The sequence below is a fragment of the Quercus robur genome, chromosome 9 (assembly GCF_932294415.1).
Source record: "Quercus robur chromosome 9, dhQueRobu3.1, whole genome shotgun sequence".
Taxonomy (NCBI): Eukaryota; Viridiplantae; Streptophyta; class Magnoliopsida; order Fagales; family Fagaceae; genus Quercus; species Quercus robur.
This window is the reverse complement of record NC_065542.1, coordinates 54,112,222-54,133,009: the sequence shown is the minus strand read 5'-3', so window position 1 is coordinate 54,133,009 and position 20,788 is coordinate 54,112,222. Positions and strand designations below refer to the sequence as shown.

At 36.5% G+C, this 20,788-nt stretch overlaps 1 protein-coding gene across 2 annotated transcripts; it reads right to left on the bottom strand.

The window, feature by feature from the left end:
- Positions 1-8,664: 8,664 nt before the first annotated feature.
- LOC126699138 (glutathione S-transferase T3-like) lies at positions 8,665-15,353 on the bottom strand. Of its 2 annotated transcripts, XM_050396770.1 has the most exons (3): positions 14,145-15,353; positions 12,894-13,322; positions 12,131-12,794 (listed from the first exon to the last, which is right to left on the bottom strand). In XM_050396770.1, exons 2-3 carry the CDS (start codon positions 13,317-13,319, stop codon positions 12,312-12,314), a joined length of 909 nt encoding a protein of 302 aa, XP_050252727.1. In that variant the 5' UTR covers positions 13,320-13,322; positions 14,145-15,353; the 3' UTR covers positions 12,131-12,311. The 2 variants fall into 2 exon arrangements, with proteins under 2 accessions (XP_050252726.1, XP_050252727.1); XM_050396769.1 differs by lacking the exons at positions 12,131-12,794; positions 12,894-13,322 and adding an exon at positions 8,665-10,137.
- Positions 15,354-20,788: the final 5,435 nt, after the last annotated feature.

The window sequence follows — 20,788 nt, the reverse complement described above, 5'->3', positions numbered from 1 at the left end:
AACGTATTATGCAACCCCCTCTCTATTATGGTCACGGAAAATGGGTGTGGATTGGGCTTTAGCTTGACTTGTACAAGTTTGGGCCATAAATAAGTCATCCTAAATAGGTTACAGATGGATCAGGTCCATTCGGTTAAGGGTTGATCCATATTTTTTTCACTTGCAAATAATAGTAATAATAATAAATTATTAAAGTGTGTGTTTCTAACCAAAAAAAATATATATATATATATATATATATTATCTATATATATATATATTTAAAATCAAAGCTAGAGAAAATATAATTTAAATTCTAAATTGGATAGCTAATTTTGCGCCATGTGTCTTATCTAAAATTTTAAATTTTTGTGCATGCATTAACACCTATCACAGAAGTTAAGAAAACCACAATAATCACGTTCATTCACCTAAGCAAAAACATTTAACTTGCACACTACAAAATCCCCACCAATTTTGCACAAATTAATTACATTACTATTAAAAAGAAAATTTTTTCTATAGTACTATGCGTCTCTAAATTTTAAAGCGATTTACTAAACCAAAAGTTTTTACTTGGTATTGATTGGAAAAGTGCTAAGTATGTTATAGAAAAAGATGTTGAAAATATTGCTTCAAAACATATTTTTTGCTAGATGGCAAATTAATTTAAGTGTTTTTATTTATTTATTTATTTTTAATTTTGATATTGAATATATTAAAGGTTCTCAAAACTCTATCCCTGGTTTTCTCACTCGTGAATTTACAGTGCCATAATGGCAAGCCGAAGATCAAAAGATAAACAACCTGCTACAAATGTTGGTAAACAGTTGGTTAAGCATGAACCTGCTTCACCAGTTGAAGTTGCTAGTTGCTTTACTATCCTTGGTACCATTCCTAAACCCAATTATTCAACTGTTCTTGCATCCTCATATGATCCATATACGGTTGCCACTGCTACTCATCCCATTCAAACTACTCTTCTAAGAAATCCCAATGCTTCCAGTTATGTCAAAAAACAATATTGCCAAAACTTGTTTTCTATTGAACCCAACAAGGCTATGATTGCAAATCCCCAAAAATTTGCTAAAGATTATTTTCCTTTGAACTTTCATTGGATTCTTGAAAATACCAGTAAAGACCTGAGGTATTACTTTACTGTTTCATGAAAAGTCAATTTTCATCAAACCCATAACTTATAAGTTTTATGTATCCAAAATTATTTATTATAGTGTTTTCATTCATAACATAACTAATAAGATGACTATTTAGTCATCTTAACATTGGTTCAAGCCATTTCTATTTTCTAGTCTTTGGCCGCTAAAAACTTTAGCTATTTTCTGATTCATAAGACTTCACTTGCAATATTTTCCAACAATATAAGTTGGTCCAAGCGCATTTGAAAATGGTGGATTCAATAGATTGTGGAAAACAAATTTCTCACTTAGGTCCCCACCCCCCCCCCCCCCCCCCCTTTTTTTGGGTTTCCTGCCAAACTTTGAATTGATTATGTGAACGTGTGATTTGGGGGGACAAATTTCGTATACACACTCAATATAGATTAAACTATTTTAAGCTTGATGCATAAATTTAACCATAGAAGAGAATTAATAAATGGTAAAACAGAAAGTTGTAGGAAAAATCCATAAAGAATACGACAAAAACACATACATAAAGAATAAGCTAAGAGTCTTGTAACTCAACTAAAACTTTTAGGGTACGTTTGGTACATTGAATGTAGATTACATTAGGAATAGTAATCTTTATTACTGGGAATAGAAGACATTGTAATGGAATAACTATTACTATTCATAAGTTTGGTTGTTACATATGGAAAACTTATAAAAGATGATGTATAAGGAAATTTTTATATTTTTGGAAATATATTGATTTTAAAACCTATTATATACACTAAGGAATAACTATTATATCCATTTTAAAGAGGAATAGTTATTCTTCAATTTAAAGAATAGTTATTCCAATGTAATAACTAATCCATGTAATAAAGATGCAATCAAATGACCAAATTGATATTACACATAAATAACTATTCCATTATAGGAGCTATTACAGCGTACCAAACGTACCCTTAGGTTTTTTTCAACAAAGACTTTTTGGATTTTAATCCACATTCCTAACTAACAAATTATTTTAAAAAATTAAAATAAAAAGAAGGTATAAATAGAAATCAAACTGGATCATGACAATGGTTTGACACTTGAGCTTGTAATTGTACGCCAAAATAAAGTGTTTGTATTCAAATTTTGTTAGGGTCAGTTTGGATACAGCTGAAAACTGAAAACTGAAAAACACTGTAGCAAAATAATTTTTAAATGTGTGAATTGTATCGTGGGACCCATTTTTAATGAAAAAGTTGCTAAAAAGTGAAATTTGTGGGTCCGTGAACAGTACACGATGTGCTGTGATTGGCTGAAACAAACGGGAAAAGTCAAAATTTGCGGTTACTGTTCATTGAACAGTAACCGTAGCACTCAAAAAGCTCAAAAACGCATGAAAAAAAAAAAAAAAAAAAAGGGGGAAAACGTAGACGCAAACGCCCTATCCAAACGTAGCCAATTTTGTTAGTATTTTTTTTTTTTCAGTTGGTAATATTGTTAATTTATTAGTCTTTTTTGTGACATAATAAATCATAGGTAAGATTTTATCAATTTAATTTTGAAAATTTTCTTTCTATTTAAGCAACTCTAACATACTAACATGTACTATATTATCAATAAAATTCTATAAGCAATAAATATATTTGTTGGAAAAGAATTAATTTATGACCCTTTATATATATATAACTTCATCAATTAAATGTTTTCCTCTATTTGTAAAATCTCTTTTATAACTGGTAGTTTTGACAATAAATGAAAACCAATATATATATATATATATATTAATCTAATATTTTTGTTATATTTTGTTTATTGTTAGTAACAAATGAGAAACAAAGAATTTGGGTTGGGTCGAGAGATTGGGTCCTGGTTTGGGGTCCCCAAAACGGTGTTGATTAGCAGTTTACATGATAGCTTTGTTGTTTGCTAGAGATTTGAGTCTTTAGAGAAATATTTTTTGGAAAGAAATTCTTGTTACTATGCACGAATTACAAACACAGGGAGGAATTTTCTCATTTGTGGGTCATTTGACTGAGGAACTGAAATTTCTAAAAGTCTTGTTATTGAAAATCAAAATTTTGCTGAAAGTCTTGTAATCAATGCTGCTAATTTTAGCTGAAGGAAAGAGCTATAACTTGTACAAGGCAAGTCATAGTCAGCCATGATGATGACTTGGTTAAACAATTTCAGACACTGTAGTATTGTTCAGTTTGCTCCACCTCCAATTAATGCATCTGGTCAAGTTCAGGCCCAGAGATAAAGGACCTGGGCCTGGGTTCGGCTTGAGAGTTGAGAGCCTTTCTAGGTTCTGTATTGTAGTCCTTGTTTATTATGGTGCTCTGTTTTCAAAACCAAAATTCCACACTGTGATTGGCTACTGTAAGCTAACGAAACCTGACTTTTTAGTCATCCTAACATTGGTTCAAGCAATTTCTATTTTCTAGTCTTATTGGTTGTTGGTTTCTGCAAAGTTTGAATTGATTATGTAAACGTATGATGCGAGGATAAATTTTACCCATTCTATACACATTTATTATAGGTTCATCATCACGAAAATTTAGCATGACAATCATTTCATATGCATAAATTTTTATGAAGTGGGAGGAGTAAGGGTTAGAGCATTCGCATTTGGTATTGCAAATACTATATGTAAGAGAATTTTAGCATTAATGCACCAAACAAGCCCAGCATTGGGACTTGCAAAGACCAACTATTGCAAAAAAAATTTGCAATAATGCTACAGTGCAATTCTAAAGGTTCAAAGGTAGAATTGCACTGTTGCTCAATTCTTAAAAAAAAAAAGAAAAATAATATTTTATTCACTTTATCAATTCCTCTCTCTCTCTCTCTCACTGGGTTTTGGGTTTTTGTTTTTATTTGGGTTTTGGGATATATTATTTTATTATGTGCTGAGAGTATTGTAAAATGGTATGGTATAATTGATAAAGTAACTTTTTGGGATGGTAAAATAGGATATGATAGAATTTTGGGATGTGAATGCTCGTAGGGTTTAAGTCTTAATGTGAGAGTTTCACACACATATACTTAAATTAGGTTAGAATAAGATTTTTATCTTAGATAAAAAAAAATTAAAAAATTAAAACCTTATCATAGATTAAATTGTTTTACGTGTGATGCATAACTTCATCAATAGTGTTTCCGTACATTTGTAAAAGCTCTTTTATAACTTGTAGTTTTGACAATAAATGTAAACCATTAAAAATTTCCTCTAATATTTTTGTCATTTATTGGTTCAAATTTGAAACTAACACTAAGATTACTTTTTTGTCCTAACAATAACAATCAGTAATAATCTGCTGTGGTGGGTAAAGTCTGTCAGTTGATGTTGGGCCGTAACTCACGTACCAAGCCCAGCCGCGATAAAGAAGAAAAAGGCATGGGCGTAGGATATCCCGTCTCAATCATGATGGGCCGGGCCTGCTAAGGGGCGTCCGAGGAGGAACACCTCCTCGGACTCACCCAGTAAGCATCCAATTTGCACCCCATACTTAGCGAAAGGTCGCCCAATACGAAGAAACAATGCGTGACACTCAGGAAGGAGGAGGGGACAATCACAACTGCCGCATTAAATGCCAAGGAACTACTTTTCCAGCCGCATTAATGTGGAAGGGACAGGAACGCAGAATGACCTTGGCCATTGCAACTCACAGAAAGGAGGGAGGATGACTTATGGGACAGGCACTCGAGTGGAGGATCGGATGACTGACAAGTGTAGGGATATGATCTCAGGAAGGGTGTTATATAAGGGAAGGAGATCCCCATGGAAAAGGGATGGCAAGCAGAAAGAAGAAAGGAAGAAGAAGGATAGAAGAGAGAGAAGTAGCAGGAACAGCCTCAGGGACCGTTACTCCAAAAGCTCGAAGGAATATCCCTACGTCCAACTGGTTGCATGGCTTGGTCGTAACTTCGTTTCACCTGTCAAAGACCTAGTTCTATAACCTGCTCTCTACAAATTCATTGTTGAGGGACTTTTGGGCCAGAATCTCCCACCTGTTGGGCCTGAACCCCAAATTCGTCACCTTACACCTGCCATTTAGGGTTTATTGTAAAAATGTTGTAAAAATATTGTAAACATATCATTTTTCTTTGGTTATTGCTAATTTGCTTGTAACAAATTTCTCTGATAGATCTTTTTCGAGATTCAATGAGATGTTCCATAAATGTGCCTCTTTAAAAAGGACTTATTGCTATTGATTTAATTATTATTTTTCTTCCTTTATTTTTTCTAAAATTTTCATATCCATATTCATATGTTTTGGTAGACTTTAATAAATGAAAAATAAGCAAAAAAAGAAAAAGAAACACTATCTAAAATAAAAATTATAATATGACTATAATAAAATAAATTGTAAAGTGTGGAATAACAGAACTTGATTTATTAAATGCACAGTTGCAAATTTACTTTTTGATAAAATTACGCAGTAATATCAACCCTCATGAGTAAAGATAGGTTCACTGAAAATCAAATTAATATTAGGAATGTTCATAAAAATTGGGTATGAAGTATAATTATATAAAATTACGGGTAAAAGAGATAACTAGTGGATTTGAGAGAGAGAGTGGAATGGCAAATGAGTTCCTTTTGTTTTTGGCTGGACATAGACCACTTCCAACGATAAAACATTATTGGGTATGAGTTTCAATTTGGAGTGGGTTTATTTGAGAATCCAGCCCTATAGGCAGCTTTCCTTGAGGCCCAAAGAGTTCAACAAGCTTTCTCCTAGATTTTTTTGGTCCTTTTCAAATTTTGCAAAAGCTTGGTTCTTGCTTACAAGCTGGCTCTTCCTTCTGACTGTCTTCTCCATCTTGTCTTTCATGTTTCTTTTCTTAAGAAGAAGCTAGGTGCCCAAATCACACTTATTCCTACTCTTCCTCCCGTGGATTCTACTAGTTTCTTGCAACCAAAACCTATTGCTATCTTACAACATAGGTCTAAACAGCCCAAAAACAGACTCATTACTGAAGCCTTAGTCCAGTGGCAAGGTCAAGATCAGGACTTTGCTACTTAGGAGTCTCTCTATAACTTGCAGCATCAATTCCCTCACCTTGAGTGCAAGGTGTTTTGATTGGGGGGTATTGATCGGTATTGGTTAGTAAGGTATGTCAGTTAGTTAGTTACTGATTGGAGGGAATAAGGATTAGTTGCTAAATTGGAGGGAAAAGCAATTAGATGAGCTGTCTGAAAGTTAGTGTAGGTATTGATTGTATCATATTGTAATGCATATATTGGGGAGCTATAAAGATTGTAACATCATCCAGAATGTAACAAGACAATTCCATTCTTGTTCTCTCTCTTTTCTTCTTCTTTTTCTTCTTCTTCTTCTTCTTCTCTAATTCCCAATTCTAGATAGAACTTGTTGGTTCCTATCATGTTCTGCTTCTTGTCATTTTCACATTCCGCATTAATATGGGAAGAGTGGAAGGGTTTATGGCAAAAATGGCCCCCTACCACTATTTAGCAAAAAATTTAGCAATCTACCACTGTATTGGAAATATATAAGGATCTACAATTTTTTTGAAACTCGAATTTGTAAAACTCAAGTTTCAAAAACTCGAATTTTTTGAAAAAATATACTCTGAAAAATTTTGAAAATTTTTTATGGTGCTCGAGTTCCATAAACTCGAGTACTATAAAAAACTCGATTTCACCAAATTCGAGTACTTAAAAAGTGATATATCCCTACATATTTTCGAAACAGTAGTAGATTGCAACATAATTTGTGAAAATGTGCTATTTGGCTATTTTCACCAAGGGTTTATAGTTGAATTTGAAGGATGAGGCAACAGATTTAGGTGTGGCAAAATAGATGGCTTTTATTTGGTATTGTGGGAGCTATTCTTTAATTCGTATTTTTTCCAAACATAGAAATAAGTATGGCAACTGACAGGGACAGAGCCACAGCGGGACCATGGCCACTTAGCTTTTCAAAAATCCCTTTTACTGTGTAGGCCTATTTTAGAATTCGGCCCAATAAAGCTGATGGCGTCCCCTGATATTGTCCTTCGCCTCCTTAAACCAAACCCAAAAAAAGGCCCAATAACAACAATCCATTAACAAAAATTAAACGAACAGTATGTGTAAGACCAAACATTTACTAAAACCCATCATATTTATTTAGTCAAAATATTTTTTTGGTCAAAATATTTTTCCAAAAATTCAAAACAAAAAAAACCTAAATTGGAACTGATCCGGTCACTATATTTTTTTTTTTGAGGAGAATGAATAGAGTAACTAAAGTGTAGAATATAACATTTAAATAAAGTTCGATGCAGCTGTATTTTCAGACCTGAAATGCTCTGGTTTTGGGGCAATTATTCGAAATGCTGCTGGCGAGGTAATGGCTGGCATGTCTGTTAAGGGACCCTATGTGAATGATAGTGAAGAAGCTGAAGTCTAAGCATGCAGAAAGGTGATAGAATTCACTGTTGAAGCTGGTTTTTCAGAGTTAGTGATTGAGGGTGACAATGCGAACGTGATGAGGGCAATCTCGATTCCTTTAGCTAATAAATCTCTGTTGGGACACATATATGAAGACATTTGTAGCTATCTTGATAGGCTGCACTCGGCTTCCATTAGTTGGGTTAGAGCATCCGTAGCAGCCGTGCTAAATATTATGCCATTTTACCACATCAAAAGCCTACTTTATTATTTTACCACATTATTTTACAACATCTCATTTATCAGATGTTCTATATTTTTACCACTTCATTTAAATATTATATTTTAATTCTTATTTTATCCTTTCTTTATAATTTGCTCCAACGGTAACATTTCCACTCTCTTTCAAATTTCAACGGTAACATTTCAAACAAAACTCTTAATTTTTTTTTTTTTTTTTTTGGTAGAAACCGGCCAGCCTGCCTGGGCTTCAAACAAAACTGTTTTTTTTTTTTTTTTTTTTTTTTAAGAAACCGGCCAGCCTCTGCTTGGGCTTCAAACAATACTCTTCAATCTTCTTTTTTTTTTTTTTTTTTTTTTTTTTAAGAATCCGGCCAGCCTGCCTGGGCTTCAAACAATATTGTTATATTGTTAATTTTTTTTTTTTTTTTTTTATTAAGAAACCGGCCAACCTGCTGGGCTTGAACAATACTCTTAATTCTCTTTTTTTTTTTTTTTTGAAACCAGCCAGCCTGGACTTTATTGAGAGAACCTCAATGGGCATCAAATGAAACTAGAGGTGCAATGTCAGCTGGGATTTAATCCAGCCACACCTACTGCCTTGTACAAAGTTTGGCCAATTGTGAGCATCAGCCACAGTATTACATGCATAACAAAATACTGAAAACTAAAAATACTCTTAATTCAACTATCATATTTTTAACTCAAATACTTAGAACCTGTCATATCCAATAACTCAAATAACTCAGAACCTATCATATCCAATAACTCAAACAACTCATATCCAATAACATTTTAACTCAAATACTTAGAACCTGTCATATCCAATAACTCAAATAACTCATATCTAATAACATTAACTCACACAAATAACTTACACAAATAACTCATATCCAATAACATTAACTCACACAAAACCCATTGAATTAAACATAATTGAGCTTGTCACATACTTGATGACAAATAGTACTTAAATTTAATACAACAAAACAATTGGCTAATACTAAACTTAACATAACAAAACAACATAGCCAATGAGTTTTAATGGTAGCTTCATAAAAACAAAATGAAACAAATAAACCAAATCAAAAGTTTTAATGGCAACTCCATAAAGAAAATATTACAAATAAACAAAACCAAAAGTTTTCATGACTCTCCTTGTAATTGCCATAAATGCTCAACGAGATTCATTTGGAGTTGAGAATGAGCTTCTCGATCCCTAATGCATTGATGAACTTGAATGAATTCCGTAAATTCATTTGTTGGCTCACGTGACATTGGTGTACATGAAATCTCATCAATTTGTTCATAATCTAAGTCCACTGCTTCAGCTTCATCTCGCTCATCTTCAATAATCATGTTATGAAGAATTATGCACGCTTTCATAATGTCATGTAGTGTTTCATGATAGAAAAACCGTGCAGGTCCACGTACAATAGCAAATCGTGCTTGAAGCACTCCAAATGCACGCTCTACATCCTTCCTATATGCCTCCTGAGCTTTTGCAAATAATTTTCTTTTTGCTAATAGTGGCCTTGGGATTGTCTTCACAAATGTTGACCATTGTGGATATATGCCATCGGCAAGATAATATCCCATTGTGTAATCCTCACCATTAATTGAGTAATTAACTGCAGGAGCACGTCCTTGTGCAAGTTCAGAAAATACATGAGACCGCTCCAACACGTTAATATCATTGTTTGATCCAGGTAACCCAAAAAATGAGTGCCATATCCAAAGATCATATGAAGCCACTGCTTCCAAAATAATACTTGGCTCACGAATATGACCACAATACATCCCTTTCCATGCAGTTGGACAATTTTTCCATTTCCAATGCATGCAATCAATACTTCCCAACATGCCTGGAAATCCACGGTTTTGGCCATGGGCTAACAATCTAGCGATGTCTTCATTGTTTGGTGACCTCAAGTATTCCTCTGAAAAAATAGCAACCACTGCTGCAACAAATTTTTTCAAACTAGTTATTGCAGTGGTTTCTGCTATTCTCACATATTCATCCATAAAATCAGCCGCTACTCCATAAGCAAGCATCCTAAGTGCAGCGGTCATCTTTTGAAGGGGAGATAGACCAAGCTTTTTGGCAGCATTTCTTTTTTGGGTAAAGTAAGGTTCATAAGCTTCTACCCTAGATAAGATTCGGAGAAAAAGAGAACGTCTCATTCGAAATCTCCTTCGAAATAAGTTGGGAGGATATACAGGTTCTTCGGCAAAGTAGTCATCATAAAGCCTTCTATGGCCTGCCAAATGATTACGTTCGATATACCGACGATGCTTACGTTGTGGTGTCGAACCCGTGAGAAGTTTTATAATTATCTCATCTTCATCTGAGTCATCATCAAGCAATTTACGAAAAAAAGAACGACCCATGGAGATAAACTATAAGAAAACATTAGAAAGCAATTATCAATATAGATGCCATATATTTTGTAGGAATGTAAACAAAACAAGTCAGTATTAAAAATTAGGGGAATGTGTAAGCATTACATTTTATCAGCTTAGTTGCACACTTTCACAATGCTCTATATTGCTTACTTTTGACTATCAAGAAAAGGAAAGAAAACAATTTTGTGTTCAAGGAGAATACACCAAAAAGAACCCAAAAAAAAAAAAAAAATCTACATGTTGCAAAAAAAACTAGCCCCCATATAGATTTGATTCATTTTATCTTTTGACTATTGTTTTGTAGAGACCTATAGTAGCTCAACTAGTGGGGAGTTCAGAAAGAGAGGTTATCTAACATTAGCTCATGAAATTTCTCTCTTATAGTATATGTGAATTCTACATATATAAATCCACAATGCTATGAGAGGTTATCTAACATTAGCAACATGTTGCAAAAAACTACTCATAACACAGGTCACCAACTTCCCTTTTCATCAAGCACATGTCCAAAACAACGTCCCAAATCCTTTTAATAATAAAAATATTAAAAAAAAAAAAAAAAAAAACATGCACAACACAATAGGTCAAATCTGGTAGCCAAATCTAATCTCAATATGAAAGCTTGAACCTGGTATGTCTATCACAGCACATCAGTTTCACTCACTCCTAACCTCCCTAGACATTGAATCCTAGTTTTCAAAGTTGTTCTAGGGATATGATTCAAAATCAATGGCCATTAGAACAACTACGAGAAACACACTCTCCAATCCCTCAAACTAACATAATTTATTTTCAAAATGTACATATTTCTGCTCTAACATACAATCCAAAATATCACTAGAGAGGTAATATTAATAAGAGGCAGCTCTCCAGAGCTCCAATCATAAATAAACAAACATCAAGTCTAGACATTATCACACAAAGAACAACAAATCTAGATAGAATTATGTATAAGAACAAGCTTTGATACAAAAACTGATGTAGCACCACTTCAACAAGAGAAGAAAATAAAATGGTCAAACTTATTTATAATTTAAAAAAAAAAAAAAAAAATTAAGGACTAGTCTGTCACGTGGGCTGTAGTTCAAACCTAATTCTTTATTCTTTCTTTATCAAGCAACTAGGTAGAAAGTATTTTCAATTCCACATGGGATGGGGTCCAATTTGGTGTTCTTCTGGAAAACTCTAAAAGGCATGCTGACAGTAACATCCATTCTTTTATTAGTTTTGTTTAACAATATGAAACACAAACGTTTTTTTTGGTAAAACATTATCATACTTCTAATTTTATTTTTCCTTCTTTTTGTGTTCTCAAATAGAACCATGAACCATGAACAGGTTGTGTTGAATCGAGTGGTTACTTTTTTTTTTTCTTTTCTTTTTTAGGTTTTCTTTCAGATTTTCAGGTGAAAATCTGAAAATCTAATTAGGGGAAAAAGGGAGATTTACCACTGCTTAGTTTTTAGAAGTTAAAAATAAATAAATAAAACTGAATCAATCTCATATTCTTTTAACAAGTTACATTGTGCCAAAGGTTAATACCAACCGCTTTGCTTTCATCATAATAATATATAATCAACATGATGATTATCTAAGGCTCTGAGCCTTGAGTTAAATACTCTACCATCAAGGGAAACAGAAAGCAAAAAAAAAAATACTCTACCATCTGTTTCGGTGAGTAATCTTCTTTCAATTCTCAACCTATTATAAATTTTTGTCTCCATTATTCAAACCTTCTATATACCACATATATGGTTCGAAGTTGACTGTATAACTTTTTAATATATAGCATTTGCTCACACCAAACATCATTTTAGATGCCTTACGACCTTTTGCAACTTACCAATTGACAATCAAAAAACCATAAACTAATAATAATAAGTCAATAGCAGAAATTCCATGGCAAATACTCAAACCATAACAAAATGGAAAATACATAACATTTTATATAAGCTAAAATGTCAAGATTGCTTACATGACAGTGGCCTACTAGAATTTACAACAAAATTACATAATAAAAGAGTCAAGACCTTTTGGTAAGATCACAAAATACATATCAAGGCCTAAAGTTAGCTACAACCAAAAAATGCCACAAAATACATATCACGGCCTAGACCTAGAATTAGTTACTACCAAAATAAGGTTGGAACAAGATATCACCAACATCATCAACCCAACGAATGACTTGATCTTTGTTTTGCAAGGATTTCCTTTTTGAGTCCATCATAAAAAGCTTTTTGGTCTTCATTCATGCCACTTGTGTCTAGCATCATAATTCTTTCATTCTCTTTCAACTCTTGCAAGCGAACCTTTTCCGCTTTGATACGTATTCTCTCTTTTTCGGCTACACAACCTTCTTCAAGAACTTTCATTTTCTTTTTCAAATATTGCGTTGCAATATCTTTCCCATCATCTTTTCTTTTTCGATTAGCCTTTTCAGCTTTTCTACCTATTGGCCTCTCAAAATCCATAATGCCTTCAACCCCCACTCCTTGATCTATTAAATCTGGAGTTTGAGGCATTTCTTTTCTTGAATCTCCCCTAGGCATAGTAGATGCCCACTTTGGATAATCCTTCAAGATTAGCCAACAATGTTCAAATTGAAAAACGGAACCGTGAATTTCTTTAAACAATTCCTTTGCTTTCTCAATCTAAAAAAAAATTAAATAAATATAATATAATTAGTTTCTTCAAACAATTCATTTGTGTTGTAAACCTAAAAAAATTAAAGACCATTGCAAAATTTATACCTTGTCATGAGCCGTGGTTCCACTTTCATTCTTTGCTTCAATTTTAGCTAAGGACCCAACAAATTTAACTGTTTCCCTATTAATTGTTCCCCATCGGGTTGTTAGGGATGCAACACTACGTGTAGAATCAGTCTTTTGGTCCATAAAGTATTTGGCAACTTTACCATAAAATGTTGTTTTATGTTGCTCATTACCATACACAGGATCAACACTGGTATTGAGCCATGCTGCTACAAGCAGCTTATCTTCCTCAACACTGAAGTTGACACCACGTGCTTGTTTTTTCTTAGAAGTGGCAACTTCATCATTCACTGGAGAATCTTCGACTAACAGGGGACTACTTTCAGATACATCGAAAATTTCATCCTCAAGACTAATATTCCCCCGTACGAGATCAATGAATGATGAATAATTCCTTGAGTCCATGCTCTAAATAGATACGGAGACTGCTTGTTATGGTTTGTTAATTACAACAAAATATATCATTACTAAACTTTGTCAATGTATCATGTCAGCTCAACCATCCATTCCTATGTCATTGTCAAGAAAGTAATTGGAACTAGAACAGTTAAGAAAGTAATTGCAAAATAGACTTTTTGTGAAGGAGAATAGTTTTTGCATGCGAGTCCAAGCATACTCATCTTTAAGAAAGACCAGTTTCACTGTTTTAAAGGAAACTTGTATTAAGGAAAGACAAGTTCTGCATCACATTAGCCATGTCAACATAAAAGAAGTAGAACTCACCTCTCCAAAAGATGAGTTTGAAGAAAAAGACTATTTTGCAAATTAAGTTTAAAACAATATTACTTTACAAATAATTTAACATATATATCATCATTTATATTGAAAAAAAAAAAAGGCCATTAAGCTTGTAATTTGATTTTGTTCTTTGCATGCCTAAAGAATTCATTTCTGTACATCCTTCATATTTTCATGGTTTTAGGGATTATATGGTAAATTACTTCATTTTTGCTGTGTTTTAACACATGCTAAGTTGCTAAAATTTTAGACAAGGTAAATCAAACAGGCAAAGCCTCAACAACAACAAAAATGATGGTGAAATTGATGATACTGGGGATTAGGAATTTCATATAGCAAACAAATTCATATAAACAATTTCATATATCATTACTAAACTTTAGGCAGAACAAATTCATAACACACCAAACAGCACATATGAACAGAATATAGAGAGAATCAAAACTAGACATTGAAATACCGAGAGAATCACAGAGAAGACGGATGAAATACCTGTATGGTGAGCTAATCCTGTCGTGTTTCTCGTGCACAGATTTCACCAGGGCCTCTTTCACGAAACCGGAAGTCCACTCACAAAGTTCTTGCGCCAAGAATTGATTCAAAGAGCAGACCCACAATCAGAAATCGCAACCAAAACGGAGACAAAAACAACCAGATGACGCCGATAGAACAGAGAGGAAGCGAACCAAAAGGGGAAAAATAAACCAGACCCACAACCCAAACGCCTACGCCCACGCCGATCACAATCGGAAAATAAAATCAGACCCACAACCAGCTCTGTTTTGGCTCCGTTGGAATCAACCTTCGTTTTGGCTCTGTTTCGCTTTTGAGTCGTTTTTCATCAAGCTCCAACTGGACTGAAAGCTCCTTCGAGATCAATGTGCTGCTGGAATCTTCGGCGGAAGCACAAACATCCCTTTCAGATTTGCGAGCAATCACAACCAAAACGGAGACTCAGAAACAGACCGACGCCGGTAGAACAGAGGACAGAGCGAACCAAAAGGGGAAAAATAAACCAGACTCACAACCCAAACGCCTACGCCCACGCCGATCACAATCGGAAAATAAAATCAGACCCACAACCAGCTCTGTTTTGGCTCCGTTGGAATCAACCTTCGTTTTGGCTCCGTTTCGCTTTTGAGTCGTTTTTCATCAAGCTCCAACTGGACTGAAAGTTCCTTCGAGATCAATGTGCTGCTGGAATCTTCGGCGGAAGCACAAACATCCCTTTCAGATTTGCGAGCAATCACAACCAAAACGGAGACTCAGAACCAGACCGACGCCGGTAGAACAGAGGACAGAGCGAACCAAAAGGGGAAAAAAAACCGGATTTATGTGGTTATTAGATCAGTGATGGTAGAAACGAAACTGATGGTGAGCTGAAGGAGATGGAGCAACGGGGAAGAGGGAAGAAGAAAAAGAATGGGAGAGTGGAGATGGAGATGGAGGCGGTGAGCTGAAGGAGAAATGAAAGAGAAATGAGGAATGAAAGAGAAATGAGGGTTGAAGGAGCAATAAAAAATAATAAACCAATATACCACAGCCAGTCCGTACGATTGTATATTTGTGATTTTACTGTAGCACGTTGTAAAAAATTTAACATATACAACATCTGATAATTGGGCATAAAATGGGTTTGGTGTGGGATATGTGCCAAATATTTAGCATTTGGCACATATCCCACATCTACTGTGGGTGCTCTTAGAAGGGGGGAAAATATGGTAGCACATTCGTTGGCTCAATATACTAGGAATATCTTTGATGAAATGTATTGGTTAGAGGACTCACTATCACTTTCTGTAACTGCTTTGTATCAAGATTCTTTACATCTTAACGAATGAATGAATTTTCCGTTTTCAAAAAAAATAAAGTTGGATAATTACTAATTGCTAATGGTTAGTTGAGCATTTTATTGATTGCCTTTATCTAATGGTCGGTGACTTGCTGAATATTTTAATGAAGTTAGTTGAGCATTTGTTTTTTGGATATCATCTTTATATTAAAAAGACAAAGAAAATTACTAGACATAAATAATTAATTTAGTAATAATAATTAATCTTAACAATAATCTTAATCGTACGTACAATTGACTTTGAATTTTTTATTTTCTTGTATTATTTTTTACCTAGCAAAGTAAGTAATTTGAGCAACGATAAATGCATTGTAATCTATTAAGAAACAATTATTTTGTGTTCTTTTTTTTTTTTTTTTTTTTTTTTTTTTTTTTTTTTTTTTTATAGTTTGTTAATACTAAATGAATGTTATTTGCTAAGAGTTTTATAATTCAACTGAATGATACTTCTTGTGGGGCCCAATAGTTTAGGGGCCCGACCCGCTCGCTTATGGGGAGTCCACAGGCCGCAAGCTGAAGGGGGCCAAGGCCCAAGCTCAAAAATAGGAAGCCCAAAGTGGCCCGAAGATACTGCCGAGGACAGCTTAGTCCTCGGCAGACCCAAAGTCTCATGGATTAGAGTGGAATACAAACAAACTTGAAAGATCAGAAAATATCTTGGGGAAGTTGTCCTTAATACCCTTCATTGATGTGACATTGCACCTAACAGAACCGGATTCTTAAGCTTTATTGACCGTCTCCAACAATTTCAGGATTAGACTGATGGGACAAATATCTGTCCTAGAAAAGTCGACCCTACACGTGGACGAGGGACAACGAACGTAAGCTAGTATAAAAGAAAACGTAAGGTAACAAAGGAAGGGGCTCCCATCTCACTTCCTAAGAAAAACTTCAGGAAGGAGAATACCCGGATAATATATGTGCACCACCACGAAAAACTCACCGTCGGGTAACCGGAGAAAACATTAGTGCTCCTCGGACATGATCCGAGGAGCCAAATCCCTCAAGTTGCAAAGATGTAAGGCCTGAATATCCAGACTAAAGCCTTTTCTTGTCTTGGTTCACCTAAAGTCTGGCCTGAACTAACGCCCTTTGACCCAACGCTGGCCTTTCAAGCCCACTCTCTACAAATATTATTGTGAGGGATCTTTCACGTACGAGCCCAACATCGTTGTTGGGCCGCTAAAGATTCGTGTCCTTACAATTGGCGCCGTCTGTGGGAAGGCTTGCGCGTTGGCGCAGGTGGCGTTTGAGTCAACTCTCTAGCAAGCAGAGATTCGTGGGATTTCCTCCATCTCCGGCGACATGCAGTTGTTGCTCCGACACAAACTTCTGCTAGGGGCTACGCCCTGCAGTGTCAACAGCGCGGGCAGCTCTAGGGGCTTCCGGCCTCAAGCCAAATCTCCCCGCCATTGTCTAGGGGCTGACCTTCGAAAAACAAATAAATACAAAAGAAAAACAAAGAAGTTTTGGGCAGAACCAAGGCCTTGCATGGTCCTCGGACTCAAGCCTATGGGGAAACCAAGTACTCAAAAAAGTTTTGGACAGAACCAAGGCATTGCATGGTCCTCGGACTCAAGCCTATGGGGAAACCAAGTACTCAAAAAAGTTTTGGACAGAACCAAGGCATTGCATGGTCCTCGGACTCAAGCCTATGGGGAAACCAAGTACTCAAAAAGTTTTGGACATAACCAAGGCATTGCATGGTCCTCAGACTCAAGCCTATGGGGAAACCAAGTACTCAAAAAAGTTTTGGACAGAACCAAGGCATTGCATGGTCCTCGGACTCAAGCTTATGGGGAAACCAAGTACTCAAAAAAGTTTTGGACAGAACCAAGGCATTGCATGGTCCTCGGACTCAAGCCTATGGGGAAACCAAGTACATAAAAGAAAAAATATAAGTTTTGGACAGAACCAAGGCCTTGCATGGTCCTCGGACTCAAGCCTATGGGGAAACCAAGTACACAAAAGAAAAACCGAATACACAAAAGCACAGTCGGAGTACCCTACTTCCCATTCGATAGCTCGGATGGATTATTAGGAGGTCATCATGCTTGGGCGTTGTTCACGCGTTTATCACAGAATATTCAACTTCTACCTCGGTCAGTTTCCTAAGTTTGATTTATTACGAATTATCGATATAATGCCAGATAGTGCTGGTAAATTAGAATTAGTTAGATTATGCTTCAAGGTATCTTGCTCTAAATATTCTCGAAACAACACATACATGGAACACACTCATTCACAAAGTAATATTTCCCAAAAGATCAGTGCTTAAAACATGTAAATAAATTTCTATTTTTATTAAAACAAAGAAATAGTACGGCGTACAATGAAAAGCTGGAATCAGTCTACGTCAAAGCTCACTACATAAACAAAAAAGAAAGATAGATACAAGAAAGTGAGAGAAAGCCGAGGAGGTAGGTCAGAGGATAGGTTGGCTACAGCTCCAAGACCTTATTCTTCCCCCGTGCTTTTACATGCCCATAGCTCAGGCAGCAAAAGAAACCCAACTTGAACCTGACACCGTTGAAGGAAAGGTGCAGGGAGTGAGAAGTTGAGGGGCTTTCTCTAAATATTCGCCTGCCATAAGGCAGAGGCGATAATGGCGGAGAACCTTTCTTCTGACACACCAAAATTCTGGCATGAGCAGAACCTGCTTCGGAATTTGGCTAAAAGAGGGAGAGACACCCTTCCCCCTCGGTCGAAATGGAGTACTCTCCTGGACTTGTGCTTCCTGTGCTCATACCTTACTATTCTGAGTCTCATGAGGACACGACGCTTCTGTGGCTGGGAGAGTTCTTTCCTCCCAATCCTCACCTCAAACATGTTATGCTAAGGGAGGATAGCACCAGATATGGGATTTATGATGTGGGAGAAAACTAAAGGATTGGTGCGTATATAAAGCAACTCTCCCTCCCTCCTATTTATTTGAAAAGACAAGATGATGGCAGTCAACTCACGCGGCGTCCTAAGGAACGCTACGGACAAAGTGGTTTTGGCTCAACTTCCAACGTCAACTGCAACCACACGATTAAAGGAGCCTCGTAAAGGCGCACTTCGATCATTGGGACGTCAGAGAGTACTTCGTGGCCAGAGGTTGCAGAAATATCTCCTAATTCGTGGGCCAATTGAATTCGTGGCCCAGGCCCGCTTTGCGTGAGGGCCCAGGGACACCCTGTTCGGTGCCTCGGGAAATGCCTGATAAAAAGGGGGATCCGAACTCAGAGTCTTGGACAGAACCTAGGACTTGCATGGTCCTCGGACTCAAGCCCACGAGGAAACCAAGTACTGAGAAAAACATAAGTCTTGGACAGAACCTAGGACTTGCATGGTCCTCGGACTCAAGCCTATGGGGAAACCAAGTACTGAGAAAAACATAAGTCTTGGACAAAACCTAGGACTTGCATGGTCCTCGGACTCAAGCCTATAGGGAAACCAAGTACATAAAAGAAAAAGCATAAGTCCTAAACAAAACCCGGGCTTTGCGAAGTCCTCGGATTCAGGCTTTTTGGGAAATCAACTGCTCGGATGGAGAGGTTTCTCGGCTCAAATACTGGAAAAGGTTAAGGCCAGTGTGTCAAGAAGATGGCGAAACGAACTGATAATCGTTGGCCTAAGGAAATTGTTCATTGGGATGGTGACATGTCCTCGGATAATTATTTCTTACACCTTGTCGAGCACTTAGTCCCCATCGCGACTAATCTTAAGGTAAGTCTCGTTCCTCACTGGTCGGATTGTTATGTCGAATAATAATTTTGTTAAAGTTATTGTGACATTTTTTTAGCGAGTATTTTGGCCTTAGTTGTCATTGATTCAAATGCTATACTATTGTACCGAGCAGTGCTTGCAAATTTATTAAAACATATAAACAAAAAATACGAAATAGAACAACAGCAACTTTTATTAATATGGAAAATTGTTACAACGTACAAAGAAGGGCTTAAACAAGCCTATACAAAAAAAAAAAAAACTGCCGAAGCAGCAATAACAACTGCAATGCAGATAAGTAAACAGTCAGGTGTCTTTTGGACTCATCTTCAAAGTCTCTCCGATTTCTGCCTCAGTATTACTCATATTTGAGAGAAGAACCTTCTTTAGAAGAATTTGAAGGAGAAGGAAGAAGAATTGGAAGATGGAGGAGATGAATGAGGAAGATGGAGGACATGAGTAAGAGAAGGAGGAGAAGAAGATGGAAGAAATGAAAAGAAAGAGAAAGGAGCAAAAGAGGGAGAAAGAAAAACACCAGGATGGAGCTGGTGGTGGAAAGAAGAAGAAAGAAAAGTAAAGGGTGGCGCCAGTGAACGAAAAGAGGAAGAAGCCGGGGCATTTAGTCCCTGCCCCAGTCTTGACTCCTAGCACACCGGTACCACATTAGATATGCTCATGAGAGAGCGGATGGAAATGACAAGGGAGGTTTTCGACTCAGTCACACCGGAAGTGGGATGCGACGAGTCCCTGCTTCGGATTTTGGCTAAAAGAATGGGGAGGCAAATCTTGAGTCTCCGCCATCCTTGCCCCGACCGAGCCATCTCAAGTTTTGTTAGGGCATGACGTTTCTGGGAAAGGAAGGGTTTGGTCATGGCTGACTACTATGGTGGATGTATTATTGGATAGGGAATAACCAGATGGAAGAAGTGAACTCTGAGAAGGGCCTGAGGGATTCAGATATGAGAAGATCGCTTTTTGTCTCCTCTCTTTATATAGGGAACGAAGACAAGGGTATATAACACGTTTATATCCCCAGGGAGATCTATAAAGAAGAACGCGCCGTTTCGTTCCCCCACGCCATCAGTAACCGTTAGATCTGGGAGGTCTCGTAAATGGGAAGATATTAAAGACACGCTGCAGATAACCAAACGACATAATGGCAACGTACGCAAATTCAGGAAAACGGCTCGTAGACCGGTACATTCTCTCGGTTGGTGAAGAGTCACCAACGTTGATCAAGGGCTGAATTAAATGAATTGCAATGAAGGCTTGATATTATCAAAACCCACCTTTCCAACCATGACGTTGGACAGCGGGGTTTTGAGGGGCTAATGTGGGGCCCAATAGTTTAGGGGCCCGGCCCGCTCGCTTATGGGGAGTCCACAGGCCGCAAGCTGAAGGGGGCCAGGGCCCAAACTCAAAAATAGGAAGCCCAAAGTGGCCCGAAGATACTGCCGAGGATAGCTTAGTCCTCGGTAGACCCAAAGTCTCATGGATTAGAGTGGAATACAAGCAAACTTGAAATATCAGAAAATATCTTGAGGAAGTTGTCCTTAATACCCTTCACTGATGT